The 16,112-nt window shown below is 42.6% G+C and overlaps 1 protein-coding gene across 1 annotated transcript in view; it reads left to right on the plus strand.

The window, feature by feature from the left end:
- MUSK (muscle associated receptor tyrosine kinase) overlaps nucleotides 1-7,904 on the plus strand; it is a 54,688-nt gene extending 46,784 nt beyond the window's left edge. Inside the window, 2 exon segments of the mRNA XM_059492658.1 lie at nucleotides 5,264-5,412; nucleotides 7,228-7,904. Of these exon segments, the coding sequence (XP_059348641.1) occupies nucleotides 5,264-5,412; nucleotides 7,228-7,904 (826 nt within the window).
- The last annotated feature ends 8,208 nt before the right edge of the window (nucleotides 7,905-16,112 follow it).

Genomic DNA, 16,112 nt, shown 5'->3' on the forward strand with positions numbered 1-16,112 from the left:
ATTTCTGCAAGACAATCTGGACAATAATAGTTTCCTCCTAAAGTCCCATCCCAAATTCCTAGAACAAAGTGTACAGGCTGTATAGTTCCCTGCTTAGTCAAGGCAGTAATTTTTGTCCTTTGCAGTTAACAAGCATGGGGCATGGCTGATTTTGTGGCTGTATCTAGAGTAGTGTATGATGACCTCAACAAAAACCCAGGGAAGGATCAGAGTCCCACCATGAGCCAAGATCTGCTTGGTGAAATGCTTCAGTTGACTGCCAAAGCAAAGGGCTATCTTGCAAAAAGTAGTCATAATGCAGGTATCTGTAATGTTTATAGTTAAGCTGTTGGTGTACCTGCTAGAAAATTAGTTCTGTACAGGTTAGACATGTTACAGCTGGGAAACAGTTTCAACAGCTGTGATGGATTTTTTTTTTTTCTAATGAAGAGATAAATTATTTCTAATGGAAGAAAAGGAAGCATACTTTATTACAGAGAGAACTAAAAATAACAAAATTCAAAGGGTGCACAGTGGGATTGCCACAGATGCTTAGCCTGTTATCCTGGATGGCCAAACACATCTGAGCTTGAAGCAAGAACACAGCTATAGAAGCTGCACAACAGCAGTGCTTGGGGCACTGCACACCAGGGGCACAGGGCAGCTCTTGTCCCAGCCTCAGCACAGTGCTCGGGGTGCCCTGAGGTGGAGCACCTTCCTGCTCATGCTGCAGGAGTCTTCACCTGTGTGCCAGCAGGGCAGGCACTCTCCTTCCCAAGTGCTGCTTTGGCCCTGCGCTGGAAGGTCTAATACAATTTGACTGCTGCACAGACCTTTCTGAGCTCGAAATGACTTTCCTGGATATCGAGAAAGACTTCTCAAAGGGCATTCAAATGTCACTAAAGTGCTAGTTAAGCAAGTGCCAAAGTGGTGTAAAGACTTTTTATGTGGATTTCATACACTTCAGCACTGCAATTTCTTTCAATTAAGCCTTTTTGTTATTGTCAATGGAAACTGAGAGAAAAAGACACAGGAGAAGAAAAGAAAGTATTACATCTCATCTAGCATTTGCAAAGTGAGAAGCTTCTTGAGAGATGCTTGCTCTCTCTGGCTCAGGGAAGGAGCCACAGAAATATTGCTTCTTAGGGACTCCTTTGTTTATTACCACCTCTATCAAAAATGTCTCCAAGGCTTTATAATTCCTTATAGTAAGGTATAGACATTTCTGTGCACTTCTGGCAGATCAGTGCAGTCCTAGTATAAGCTGTGTGTTCATCCAGGTTACTGAAATGATCAAAACTCAAATTATTGCCTTCCCATCTCAGAAGGATAAAATGTACTCTCCTGCATGTGTTAAATGGACATCTCGAGCTAAGTTTAGCAATCCTCTTACTTCTCCTGCTCTCATGTTTCTCGCTCTTCTGTAAACACAGCTCTGCACTCAGTGCCAGTGATGCCTTTGCCAGTTGGCTGCTGTGAGTCCTGATTCAGTGTTTACTCACTCCTGGGTCAAGCAACATGTTAGGACAGGAAGTGTCTAGCTATCATTTACTAGCTTCTCCTGAAAGGCTACTGTCTTCACCAGGAACAGCTTCACACTTGGAAGGATAAGGAAGTAACCATGCTTAAAACAAAATTCAGGACCAGGTTCAGGTCTGTCCCCAGATAGGTCTTTGTGGCTGATTCTCCTCCTGCAAGGACCACACTGGCCTCACAAGACACCAGAGCACCAGCTCTGTGCAGTTCAGTGCAGACTAGCATGCAAGTTTTCTTCCAGAGCTGACCTGTGTGGTCCAGGCAAAGCCTGAAGATCAGGATTGCCTAAAAGCCTGCATGTGGAGTCTTTGCCAGTAGGTCGGTGTGGAGGTTTTGCCAGTAGGCTGGTAGACCTGCACTCCAAATGCACAACATGCTGTTCCTCCTTAGGAACAGGGCTGTTCCTAAGGTCAGAGTTTCTTGACAGAAGTCTCATGTTCTCTCTATCTGCAAAGGGTATTTATTTGACCTGCTATCTCATACATAGCTGAAAAATAGTGTGGGTGTTAATTATTAAAAAAAACAAAATCCAACCTTCCCTTCCTCCTCAAAAAGCAGCTCCTGCTTATTCAGGGCAGTCTCCTGCTCACATATTAACTGAACCAAAGAATAAGGTAAAGGAAGGCTCCCATCAGACTCAGTAGATGTTAATTACATTATTTAATCATCTAAGAGAAGCTGCCCAACTGTTATGGTGAGCAAGATGGGGACAGGACACAGTCTCAAATACAGGTTCAGACTGCTCCTCATTTTTTTTTTTTTTTACATATTTGTTGCTTGAAATAGACACAGGCAGGAGACCTTTCTCCTTTTCAATGCCTTTATTAAAACTGATCAGCTCAGGCGGGGAGAAACAACGGGTGCGTGCTCTCGGAGGAGGAGGAAGAGTGCAGCTTTGTCCACTGCTCTGTGGGCAGAGCTGGGTATTTCTTCCTCAGGAGATCGTCGGGAAACCCCTTGCTCTTCCGTTCAACATTCGATGTCCTCTGTCTAGCCAACATCTTCATTTTAGGGTGAGGGATAAAAAGGCCTTGGCGGATACTAGATTCTGTTCCTCACACCCAGTCATCACTTTGATTCATCAATTTTGTGTTGGCTCGTTGTTTTAGGGGTTTTTGGCTAGGTTTGGTGAGGGGTCCATCCCATTGCATGCTGTAAATGATGTCATTTGCATGCCGACTCGGTGTCCCTTCCCCTCCACCGTCTGGGTGCCATCCTCCAGGAAGCAGCAGGGTGCCACTCGACAAAAGGGGAATTCTTAACCATCAACGACAGGTAGTTAACGAAAACAACAGGTGATTACAGTAACAAACAGTTAGAACTCCACCCTGGCAGCAACTGGCCCACCCGGTGAACTCTGCAAGCGTTTTAAAAAATGGGCAGCTGTTCTACTCATAACACTGCTTAGGAAGGAAAACCTGACTGGGAACTTACGTCAGACATTCTCTAGATAGGCTCAGAGTGAAATTCCTAGCTGCACCGCTGGTTAGTTCTTTAAGCATGCACTTAAATGCCAATTAATGACTCCGGTGCACAAATCCATTGGTAGTGAAGCAGGCAAAGGACTGTTGCTGTCCACCCTGTGCATGAGCAGTGTAAATTTCTCTTCCTTAATTGCAAGAGAGATTACCTAAGGTCATTTCTTTTGATGCTTCCCAGTTCTAGGAGAGAATTAGCCTAATTTTCGAAAAACACTCCGCCTTCTGGCCCTCAGCTGAATTCTCCAGGTTCAGAGACCGCTGCTTCCCGCTGCTACCCTGCCGATGCGCCCCTATCATTTGTGCAAAGACTGTCTTTAGTGCATGAAAGGGGTCACATTTGATAGCTGCCTGACAAGACTTCAGACAGTTCCTGCCCCTGTGCCAGAGCAGTGTGAGTTTCCCAGGCCTGCTCAGAACGGTACTTCATCACCATGATCTACCAAAGGTGAAATTTCTGGCTTTTGCCTGAGGGCTACTTAAAAGGCATTGTGCAGCTTAACCTCACTTGGCTACATTTAGGTTAGTTTACATTACAGAATTCAGTGAAATTGGGTGGTTGGGTGTACATCAGCCTGGGGTGAGTTTCTGTCTCCAAAGCAGTCAGGACTGAGCTCTGCCCATCCCTGCTTTGGCACTGCGCTGGGTCTGCTAGTCAGAGATGAGTGGTAATCTCTGAGACTATTTGGAAGATATAAAGCACTCCTATTTTTACTTTTAAATCCCCTATTGCTTTGTTCAGGCTGCTGCTGCTGGCTCTAGTGCTGAGAATTGACAGCAGGTGCTTGTACTCCTCCCCTCCTACTAGACAGGGAACTGCTGCCAGCACGGGGAAAAAGAAGGAAGACATTGTGCTGTAAAGGAGGCGTAGCAGACAAGTGTGGGGCCTGATCCTCCGCTCTGGCATGCCAGACCTCCTTGCTGAGTGTCTCAGCTGTGATCCAGCCACCTCTGATTCCTTTCTTGATGGACACTCTGCCATCCAGTGACATTTGACATTTACAGCATCCAAGTACAACTGTTGCAACTGCCATGCGACTGAAGTAGAAGACAAGGAAGCTGGAAGTTTGCTTTGGAAATTGGAGTCTCCTCTAGGTGCTACTGAGCAATAAAATAACCTGGCATTCAAGCAGTGGGAGGGCAGTCAGGCTGGTGCAGCAACGTGACACATAAATGGGCAGCACTCCCCATGGGCTCTGGCTGGCTACCTGTATGGAATGTGTGTTAGCTGCAAGGCCCCGGCAAGAATTTGTGCAGGAAACAAAATGTACATCTGAGGTTTAGTGCATGTATGAAGAGTGGAAAGTTACTCTTCTCTGGCAACAGCTACCCCTAAATCTTTGGCAAGCCCAAATAATTAAACTTGTTGAGGGTGCAGGGAATCCTATGGATAGGAAAACAAATCTGTTGCTCAAAGTCAGGATACTGTTTCCCAAGGATTTGAGTCTACAAACTTCAGTTGAAGATTCACAAGTAGCAAAACGTGTATTTACACATTAACTTGTTCTTCAGACAAGGCACAGGCTTGCTTTGTCCCTTCTGTCCTGTCACGTTTCCACAAATCTTGAAGCAATATAAACTGTTTTCTAAACCTCAGCTACACAACATTAAATCCAGCTGAAATTAGCAAATGGTTTTATAACTTGTTAAAGGTGGATACACATGCCACACACACATACATAGAGAACAGTATCAAAATGCTATTTTCCTTACAAAACCAAGGGAATACACTTCCTGTAATTGCTACTTTCACTCTAATAGTAGCCAGATATACCAAAGTCACCACTGTGCCAGGTATGGGAAAGGAGGCTCTTTCATCAATTTAATAAAAAATAGGTTTGTTTTTAACTCCACTGTTATACCCCAAAAGTGAATTGTTTGGGCCGAAGAGTCCATCTGTCCTCCATTAAGTTTATCATGTGATCTCCAGCCTAGAGAGCAGTTGTTTCTTACCAACCTGTTACTTATTTATGTCTTTAGCAGACACAGTAATGAGTCTGTAAGCAGCAAGACCAGTGATCAAAAAAAGCTATATTGAATTTAGTCCTACCTGAACCAAATTAAATGCCTCTATAATATGCAATGCATATTGCAGTCCCAAGAGATGAAACTGGGCTTTAAGGCTCCTTCTCTTGGTTCTGGGGCCTTCTCCCTTTTTTTTTTTTTTTTTTTCCCTTTGGTCAACCTCTCCTTTTGCATCAGAAACAGAACCTATATTTAGTGTGCATGTATTCATCACTGATGGTTTCCTCTCTTACCTCTCCTTACAGGGCCCCAGGGCTGCTGCCTTATGAACCTTTCACCATGGTAGCAGTGAAAATGCTGAAGGAGGAAGCATCTGCAGACATGCAGGCTGACTTTCAGAGGGAAGCAGCTCTCATGGCAGAGTTTGACAATCCGAACATCGTCAAGCTTTTAGGTATCTCAGTGAGGCATCCTGTTGCCTTAACAAGAGGGTGCAACACATCAAAACCTCCTCATACTGCACTGGGTAAACTGCTGGCCATCTTGCTGCCTAACTCTGCTTCCAGTCTAATAACCTTGACCCAGATGTCTTACAGGGAAGACATGAACTTCCTGGAACTGTGATTTATTTTGTGGGTACTGAAAAGAAATAGTACAAGTCTTGTTAGTTTTATATGTCCCACTTACTATTGTGATGTCCGAACACTTAATAGCATTAAAAAAACAAAATTAAATTAACAAAAAGCCAGCCACAAAAACAGCCTCTTCCTTTCCTTCCATTCTCATCTGAAAGGACATCCTTCTTTATTGGATTTTTTTAGAAAGTCTTGATGCTGAAGCTTGACTAATAAGATACTTTCTGAGAAGAAAGCTGCTGACAAAAAATATTCTTTTAGAAGATTGTAATTTTTTTCCTGAAGTAGATGCTGCTGGCCACTTTTATCTGGCAATACTGCTCTAATTTGTTATATGCAGATCTGATTCTCATGAACAGGGACATTTGAGATCTTAACTTATTTCAGTAGGAAGCTCCAGAACATTTTGAAATGGATAAACCACATTTTTGGGGAAGCTGGGTTGATACAGACACTTCAGCTACAGAAATGAAAGGCAGAAAGAGCACTAAACTGGACTAAATTTTGTGTTTATTGTTAACACAATTTAGGCAAGAAAAGGACAAAGGTACAGGCACAAACTAGTACCAGGGGGCTGTGGAGAAATAGCCACATTGTTTAAAACAGCTTAAATTATAAATCTCTCACATACACTTGTCAGATCCTGATGTCGTCAGAATGGGAGCAGCCATTTGTTTTTCCTCAAAGATTCAAATATTAGGTCATCAATCAGAATTTCAGATTTCACAATAATTTGTATCATCAATTGCTAAATGATTATACTAAGAAAGCAAAACACATGCATTTTAAATGTTGGCTTTTGCTGATTAGCATTTTAATGATAGGTGCACAAATATTACTGTATCACTGTATGATCAGTAAGGCTCATGGAAGTGTGGTTAATGCTGGCCCACCAATAAAGCTGATAAAGTGCCAAGCATGTAGGACTGCATTCTACATCTAACAGACATGGCAAATATCTCCTTTCTGTTGTCTGCTTTTGATTTGTCTTTCTTTCATTTTTGAATATCTGTCATGCCAAAAGTAATTCCTCAACCAACTTTTTTTTGCATGAGTTGTTAAAAAAAATAAAAATCCATAACGACAAGAGTTTCCTTGTAATTCAAGAGTTCCACTGAACCCTTGAACATGCCCCTTGTGAATACTTTTGAAGTCTTCCTGCATATGTGTCACCCCTACAACAGTATTATTGTTTAACAACACAACAATGATAAGAAATATAAGAATTAAAAAGTAACTTGATCAGAACTTTAAAGGTTACTTCCTGAAAGTCCTTGCAGTTGCACCTGGGAAGAGGCAATACAATACTTTAGTTAATACTAACTTAAGCAGGATTGCCTAAGTTCTTCATTAAACTTAGCTCCAAAACTCTGTGTTTTACCCAGGATGTTGAGAAAAATTTTGCATGCAGGCATGTGCATGATTTGTAAGCATCACCCATGGAGCTCATCATCAGATCCCTGATGCAGGAGCTTGAAAAGAGGCAGCACGCATGATGGATGCATGCAAAGTGGGTGGTATTTGCATGGCTCTCTCTCTGCATTGTAGAAAGCCTCCCTTTTGTGCTTTGCGGCTTTTGCACAGCAAAACTCTCTTTGCTGCTCAAATGACGCGTGTGGCGTGTCCCCTGGCAGGCGTGTGTGCGGTTGGGAAGCCGATGTGCCTGCTGTTCGAGTACATGGCCTACGGGGACCTGAACGAGTACCTGCGTGACCGCTCGCCCCGCAACCTGTGCAGCCTGGCGCAGGGCAGCCTGGACACGCGGCTGCGCCTGCCGAACCCCCTGGCGCTCTGCTGCACCAGCCAGCTCTGCATTGCCAAGCAGGTTGCTGCCGGCATGGCCTACCTCTCCGAGCGCAAGTTCGTCCACCGGGATTTGGCCACCAGAAACTGCCTGGTGGGGGAGAACATGGTGGTGAAAATTGCAGATTTCGGTCTCTCAAGGAACATGTATTCTGCTGACTATTACAAAGCAAACGAGAACGATGCCATCCCCATCCGCTGGATGCCCCCTGAGTCCATTTTCTACAACCGCTACACCACGGAGTCTGATGTATGGGCCTATGGGGTGGTGCTGTGGGAGATATTCTCCTACGGCATGCAGCCTTACTATGGGATGGCTCACGAAGAGGTCATCTACTACGTGAGGGATGGGAATGTCCTTTCTTGCCCTGACAATTGTCCTCTGGAGCTCTACAACCTGATGCGCCTCTGCTGGAGCAAGTTGCCTGCCGACCGGCCAGGCTTTGCCAGCATCCACCGCATCTTGGAGCGCATGTACGAGAGGGCCGTGGCCAACATGTCTGTCTGAGGGATACAGTTCCCTCCTGTCTCCTGTGTCCACCTATTTAGACTGACTTGAACCAGCCCAAGAGCTCCTGAGTGATGGTGCCTTCACACAGTGTCTCGCTCGGGAGGAGAAAAGAGCTTGTTCCACAGCCAAACAAGAAACACAGACTGTACCCCTTTATGCACCTCTTTGAGTGGCACTGTACCTCCCAAACAACAGGGCTGACCTTTAGCCACCAAGACAGGACTCCTCAGGTTGGTGAGAGTGCTGGTCATACTAACTCAGTACTTATATTTAGCATTTCCAGGAGCAAAAAGCTGCCTAGGAAAGGCAAACAAATGTTTCTTCCTAAGCACTGTTTCTTCCCTTCCTGAGAGATCCCACCATGCTCTTCTGCATTTACATTCTTGGCTTTTACCTTTTTTCCCTCTTTCTCTTACATTTTTTAGTATTATTTAAAAAAAAAAAAAAGGTTGCAGAGTTCAATCTTCTTTTGGGGATACCATTTATTATGTCATTTTCATGTACTGTTTACTATTTTGTGTTTGCATACTCAGTCCTTTTTACAAAAAAAGGATGTTTCTGAAGCCATAGGCCACTTTCATCTTCCTTTTAACTTTCACTCTCTCTCATTACAATAACACTGACAGAATCAAAACAGGAGCCTGCTGGACCACTGGGCAGCCACCTGCATCTTCTGCTACAGAGACAGGCAAACTCCTGTCGAGCATGACACTTTCCATTTTCCAGTGTGGGAAGTCCAGAGTTATGTTCACTTGATGTTTGCTGAAGTCTCATCTAAAACCTTTCCTTAAGCATTGCAGCACATCTTACCCACCTTCCCCTGAAGCAACAAAGCCATTTGATGCTGTGGAAGAAATTAATCCCAAAGGCCTGGTGCTGCACCTTGTAGGCATCCAAAGTGTATTTATTTGCCACTGCCTGGTCCTCACCATGCCAAAAGCAGAAAGAAATTAATCCCCTCTTGAAGAAGCATGGCAGGTTGTATTAATTGCTTGTTTCCATTTCCTTTGCAATCTTTGCCTCCTGTTTCTGGTTTCCTTTCCTGACAGACTCTCCTAAGTCCAATTACAATATTTGCTGGCCACCTTTCCTTGTGCTGCAGTTTAGAGACAGAGAAATAAGAAAGGTGGGTGTCTGCCACCAGTGTCCTTCAGAGACAACCTGTCAGTTAGGAGAAGGTAGAGAAAGTTTGTAAGAAGAATTGCAAACTGTCCATCTGCAGGGCAAAGATGAGACTGCCTCAGTAATAGCCTGCAGCCCATCTCCAAACGCCAAATGTTTCTCCAAATTGTGATGGATACTTTAGTGCCAGAGTAAATTTTATTCCTCTGGTGATGGGTGTAACCTTTTGGCTCCTTGTGGAGTGAGGAGCAGTTGTCCCAGAGCCCCACTGCTGACACAAAATGTAGCCTGAGGCAGGGATGTGCATTATGACTATAGAGCAGGAGTGTAAATGAGTGAGTGTCTTAGTGAGGCTTCTGTAACTTGGACACACTGGTTTAGCCTACCAAGAAAGCAGCAGCAGAGTGTAGCTATCTATGTTTTCTGAAAGGTAAGCTTGAAAAGGTGTGTGAATCATTATAAAGAACAGAACTGGAAAGATCATACTTTCGTCTGCTGCTATCCAGTTTGTTTGGGTTTTTATTTTGTTGGTTTTGTTGGTTTTTTCTCATATAATGTCGTTTATTCCGACTGTGGCCACAACAGCATGATTTAATGTTTTCAGACCACTGGTGTCGCCTTTAATTGTAGCAAAGAGCTTGCAATTACGAAGGACAATGGCAAGAAAAGAGGTCTGGGCTGCAAAATGTTGAGGTGCTAAAATAGTGTCTGCACAGTAAGCACAAAATGGCCAGTGCTGTTTCACTCATTTAGCAGTCCTACCATCATGCTGCTATCGCACAACATTTACTCAGGTTTGGATGCTAAAGAAAAATACCCTTGAAAATCCTAATGCCCTCAACTTCAATAAAATTTGTACTGGAGTTTCTTGTATAGCTCCTGTCACCACATTATGACCACCTCGCAGTGTGCACTGTTGAATTTGTTGGGTTGTATCAGCTCCCTGTCTATCTTCCCTGTTTTGAGGAGGCAGAAGTGAGGAGGCAGGCCTGGAAGGATGGAGCTGATACAGCATCAGCATCACCAAATACACAGCCCGGGACTTGCATCATCTCTGTAAGGGAGGGGGCACATTCAAGATCCTGGCAGTGCTCAAGGCATCAGGAATTTTGTCACCCTGTACAGAGAGGGCAGGGTCAGAAGCTGTGTGTGGGTAGTGGGGAGGGTCCAGGTACCCAGCACCTCCTCTGAAGCTGGAATGATTCTTACGCTAAGCAAAGTGCACAGTAACAGGTGCAAAGTCTGCACCATGTGCTAAATGTAAACAAACACACCCCTTTACAGTGTCTGGAGGACACTCTGCCTTTTTGCCTTCTAGGATCCCAGTGCTGCCTTCAGTTTTTCATTCTCCCATTCCCCCAGGAAAATTATTTCAAAATCAGTTTTCTTCTTGTTAGCTGCCTGTAATGTCACACTCTAGGAAGTTTCACTCACTTTGTTTGTGAAAGAAAGACTCCCATAAAATTGGAAGTGTAGCCCTTTTAATCTCATTTTCCTAGCCCAAATGCTTGTCTCAGTAGCCCCCTATTTAGGATAATAGCGGAAAATTTGGCTTTCCTCATCCAGCATTCCGGCCTTTGCATTATAAGCATGTACTAAGGGGTCAGGTAGTCAGTGTCTGCAGGTCAGGAGGGGAAAAGCTTCCTTTCTTGCAGGAGGAAAAAGATCATTTGAAGACAGACTCAGAGAAGCTCTCAGCAGCATGTTCTGCAGGGATGGTAATCATTTTTGTGTACTGATCCAGCAGGAGGACTTAGCACCTAGATGGTGTTGTACTTGGAGGATTAAATTGTAGCAGGGCTTCGGCTGCAGTAGCTGGATTTTACTGTTTCCTTCTGCTGTATGCTTTTCAGCTTGCTAGGAGCTGGAGGTTCACTGCTTTCATGACACGCCTCCTTTCACAGATTTTTTTTCTCCTCATGTTTAAGATTCTGCTGTCTTCATTCTATGTTACACAGTGTGCTATGCCAGATTCTTCTAGACTTTCTGTGCAATTGTCATGTAACAATTTTTTTGAATGGGCATAAACAAAGGGATTATGATAAAGTAGAGGAGCAAGAAAAGTTTGTTGCTCAAAAAAGTTGCTTGGAAGCAAAAATATTTTGCTTTTCTAGTTTGGATTTATAATTCATGTGGAAAGAGAGGATGAATCAAAAGTGAACATTTTTTGTGTTCATTTTAGAACATTTGTGTGCTGCAAGGTAGAAAACTTTTCTACATTTAGTTCTGTCCACACTGGCCCAAAAAATATGGAATGCTTCATGAATTTGCATGTCACCCTTGTGCAGGGACCATACTAACATATGAGTTTAAGATGAACCTTTTTGGTGCTTTGGCTCCCATTCCCACTGAGAGCAGAGGGAGCCAGCAATCTGGGGCACTGGATGAGACCCCCAAGAAAAGGATTTGCAGCACATTTGATGTACCCATTCCCTTTGCAAGTGTGCTGCCTTGAGCGCTGGCAGCACATATACAGCTTTATCCTTGGTGACATATTGTGAAACCTGACCAACTGAACAACACAGACATCCTTTTATGTTCCTGTGCCCTTATTTGACAGTTGCATTTAAAATGCACTTTTATAAGCTTAAATTCCATAAATGATTGGACACTGTTTACAACATGATCAAATTTAGTTCAGATCCTCTCAAACACTGTGTGGGCTAAACGTAACTGTCTCATCTCGTTTACCCAGGGGAATATACTAGTTATTATTCTGTGATTGTTATATCTTCATGAATGATGGCTTTGAAAGATGTCCCTAGCAGAGATGTACATTTCTCATTATCTCAACCTGTGTAACTCTTGCGTGCAATATTTTATAAAATAAAGAGACATTGAAAAGGATAATACTAATTCTGTTCTCTCTGTTCTCTTCCTTCTCCAGCATGGTGTTGGAGATTTTTGCTTTTGTTTTTTTTTTCTTTTTTTTTGAAAATGGATGGTGTTTCATTTTACTAAAATATCTTTGTTACAGCTTTAAAATCACAGTTGTTATACTGCAGGCAGTTGCAGTAATAAGTTACCTTATTATGTGTGCTCAAAGGCATGTGGTTTTGGTGGGTTAAATTTGATGGGTGCTGTAGGAATACATTAAGAAACTTTACATTATGAGAACACACTAAGGGCTGGACAAGGGAAAAGAGAATGTTTTTACAGCAATGTAGATTGGAGTCCTTTATGACTATCCCAAAGTGTAAGATGCCTCATAGAGATGGCAATGACATCTGTCTCCCTCCAAATACCTGCTGGTATTTGTGCCTGGATTCTGGTCACACTCCTAGATGTGTGGAATTAAAATGTGATAGAAAATCAAAAGGGAACTGAGTTTGCCATTTGTAGAGCACAGCTGAGCAAAATTTCATGCTGATGGGTTTATCTAAAAGGCTAAAATTTGTTTTTTCTGCATATGATCCTTGAAGATGAACTCACTCAGCAAAAGTATGGGAATTTTAACTATTTAAAATTAATTGCAAATCTTTAACAATCAGGAATGGGAAATCAAACACAACTTTCTGACTACAATTAATCAGGCAAACTGGAAGTATATTTTTTATTTCTCTCTCTTCCCCCTGCCACTCTCCCAATACAATCTAAAGAGTTTTCTGCAAATCTTCTTGCTAGAAACCTTAGGGAAAACAGTGTTTTATTGTAATATTGTCCTTGCTGAGAAAGTCATTAATGAATTATTTTTTCATCCTCTCAGTCAGGTTGAACCATATTAAAGGGCTGATGTGCCAAGTTTTTCAAGGCACAAGAAGAAGTGGTGCACTCATTTCCCACCATCAAATGCATAGACTTTTAAATCTGTAGAGAAACATTCTTCCAGCCTGGCTAAAAAGTTGACCCTATGACAGAACCTGTTGTCTTCAGCAGTACAATCTCTGCCAGGCTTCCCTCCTTCCAACCCCCTTCACCTGAACCAGACAGCACAATGAGATGTCCCCAGTGCCTTGAGTCACCCTGAGTATTTTCTGTAATTCAGCCACTCTGCATGAAACAATGAGAGGAACGTGTGGCTGGGAAAAGCAGAAGCATGTAGTAGATAATTTAGTTTTTCTTGACTTTCATATGTGATTTTGTAAATGCATATCTTTCTCTTTGTGTAGGTGTTTATGGAAGAGTGTGAGGAAGCTTGCTTTCTGGGGAGGGCAAACAAGGTTTCACTCAATCCTCTATGCAAATTCCTTGTTGTGTCTTTCCATTAATTAAGAAACTTTGCATCTTCAGCTAAATGTAATGACATTCCACTTCCTCAAAGGAAAGTCCTAAGAGGCCTTTGCAAAGTTTCTGTCATTGCAGTGATGTGGGAGTTACTGCCCCTCTGCTGCTGGTGTGGAACTGTGAAGTAACATGAAATAACTTTTCATATTTCATAAATAATCCAGAGGATTTCAGTGGTGTTCAAATGTAGGACTAGGATAATTTTATTATTAACAAGATGGAAAAAAGAAAGAAACCAACCCTGTTTATTTACCTATTCCACCAAAACCACAGAGCCTATCATAATAGTGTCATGGGTGTTTTACAAGTTTCTCAACTTTGGGAGAAAAATTTTGTACTAATTCAATGACAAATCTTTAGAAACTCACCTTTTTATACAGTGCTACTGTGCACAGCCAAGAGCATTCCCTGGAGCCCTCGTCCATACTTAGTGGTACAGTGGCCAGTTGTAACTGTAGAAAGGGGAACATATGAGGAGTTTGAAGCTGCCCTTAAAACCAGAACTAGCAATTTTCTTCAGTGCTGGAGTGGTAGCTCTTAGCAAAGATCATACTTTACACCACTGACATATTAATATGCTAACACAGCATCATATAATATCCCACAAATTTAGTATTAAACAAATAAGAGTTTCATCAGCAACTGATAGACAGAAAATTTTATGATAAATTTGGACCAAAAAGCAATCAATTAATTAATTTATTATATTTATTGAAGAAATATTTTTCTTCTGTCTGCTGGGATGCTTTAAATCTTTTGCCAGTAATAGGCCAGTGTGCTTACTTTGACTGTGAGATAACCACACCATACATTTCTACTGGGCATGAGTGAATACGTTGGAGCACTTGTATGTTTATCTGCCCTCCCCCATGGCTTTTATATAAAAGAGATGTTACACTTTGGAGTTTATATAGGGTAGCTAACTTTTATGTAAACAAAAAACTTAATGGAAGAGGGGATCTGTGCAGAAATGAGGAGTGCCAGATGAATGAATGGGCGTTATTCACCCACTGGATGTAGAGATCTTGCTGTGCTAAATTTGACTTCTTATTTAAAGCAGTGCTAACTTCAAAGCAGTGACATTGAAGAACAGGAGGGCTTTGGCTATTGTGTATTACCATTCTCCTGAGGGATACAATACCAGGCACAGTCAGTCCCATGCCAGATTAACTCAGATTTGGCTGAGATTTATTTGCAGTGCTTTTGTTATTTTTTTCTTCTGCTCTGGAACACAATGAGATCTCCTGATGCTCATGCTCCAAGACCCTGAACTCTCCACACCTCATGCCCTTCGCAAGGCAAGCAGCAGGACAGCCCTGTTCTCTTTCCTTTCCTCCCAGCAATGCACCACTTTCATCTGATCACAGGGTCCAGACAGGTGCCTTTTGTGGAGCAGGGCAACACCAGTAAACGAGAATGTTTCCACACCTCTTACAGTGGTGGAGCTGTGGCTGTGTGCCCCTGCACAGAGCAGCACCATCCCTACCTCAGGCAGGTACCTGGCCTGCAGTATAGGTGCAGGTCTTTTTGGAGCTGGGAGGCTGCATTTTGTTTGGAAAGAGCTCCTGGAGAGGACTGTACAAAATGTTCATATCAAAACTTCCAGCAATGAAAAGCCACCCGGTTTGGGTGTCATTAGTGGCCCTGCTGAAGTTTGCCAGGAGTATCTGCATGCCGCTAGGCTGCTGAGCAGCTACATTTCGAGAGAAACTGCTCTGATTTATAGCTCGGTGTCAGTAGCACGTTGCACTCCAACAGCTGAGGACTGGCAGGGGACAAGACAACTTGGTATTGGTGTGTCTTACGTGTGAGATCTTCAAGTCAACAGCAAAGCATTTTAATGATCTGTCCTCTCAGTAATCTCAGATGTGAAAAACTGTGACTGTCTGGACACCAGGTGTCACCTATCTAGACAAAACAATAAAATTTTGGCTAATATATTTTACTGTGTATCACGCCTCATATGGACACAATGCTAGGGTACTTATACACTGTGTTGAACAGGATTGCTGTCTCTTTTGCTAACAATATGCACTATTGCCCTGAGCCTACAGGACAGAAGAGTATTTGATTTAGTTTGTGTGAGATAAATCCTGTCAATGAGAGGGACACTCTGCCTATTTGGAAACATACCCTGACTCAGCAAGACTTGCACAAATATTTTTCTTGGACAGTTACCATGCAGTCAAGTAGCTGCTACTACTACACATTTGCCCTTTTATGCCAATCCATACAAAGGATTATCTGTTAGCAAGAAGTTTTCAAAAATAACTCGAGACAAGATGTTAAATTAAATTCTTACACATGAAATAAAAGTATCTCTGTCTACAATAAAAAATATGCACAGTTCATCCTTTTGGAACTCTGAGATCCTCTTTGCCTTCACTGTCAATTCTAACTCCACTCAGAGATTAGTGGGGCTGATAATTATTCACTGCTTCAGCCAACGCTGATATGAAGGGGCTTTCAATGAACTTTGAAACAAGGAGGCAAAAAATCATACACAGGGCCCAGTAATATGCACATGAGGCTACAGATGCCAAAGTATGAACACATATAGGGGAAAAGAGAACAAAATAGATTACAAAAAATCATATGGGAGAGGCCTGTTAATTTGCATTATGTTTGATGTTTTCAATGTTTTACAGTGCTGTTTTCTAGAGCATTTTGGAGAAACAAAGAGCAAAAAACCTACTTTATGGATGTTAGTACAATCTGAACTGGTGCTTTTCTTAAACCATCTGCTGGCAACAGCTGGAGTCATGATACTAAATATGTGTCCTTCTGATACCTGGTTTACTGCTCCTATTCTAAGATTCCTTTGCAGAAGGGCCTGGGTTGTAAAATCTGGGCTCAGAT

This window comes from Ammospiza nelsoni, chromosome Z, assembly GCF_027579445.1.
Source record: "Ammospiza nelsoni isolate bAmmNel1 chromosome Z, bAmmNel1.pri, whole genome shotgun sequence".
Lineage (NCBI taxonomy): Eukaryota > Metazoa > Chordata > Aves > Passeriformes > Passerellidae > Ammospiza > Ammospiza nelsoni.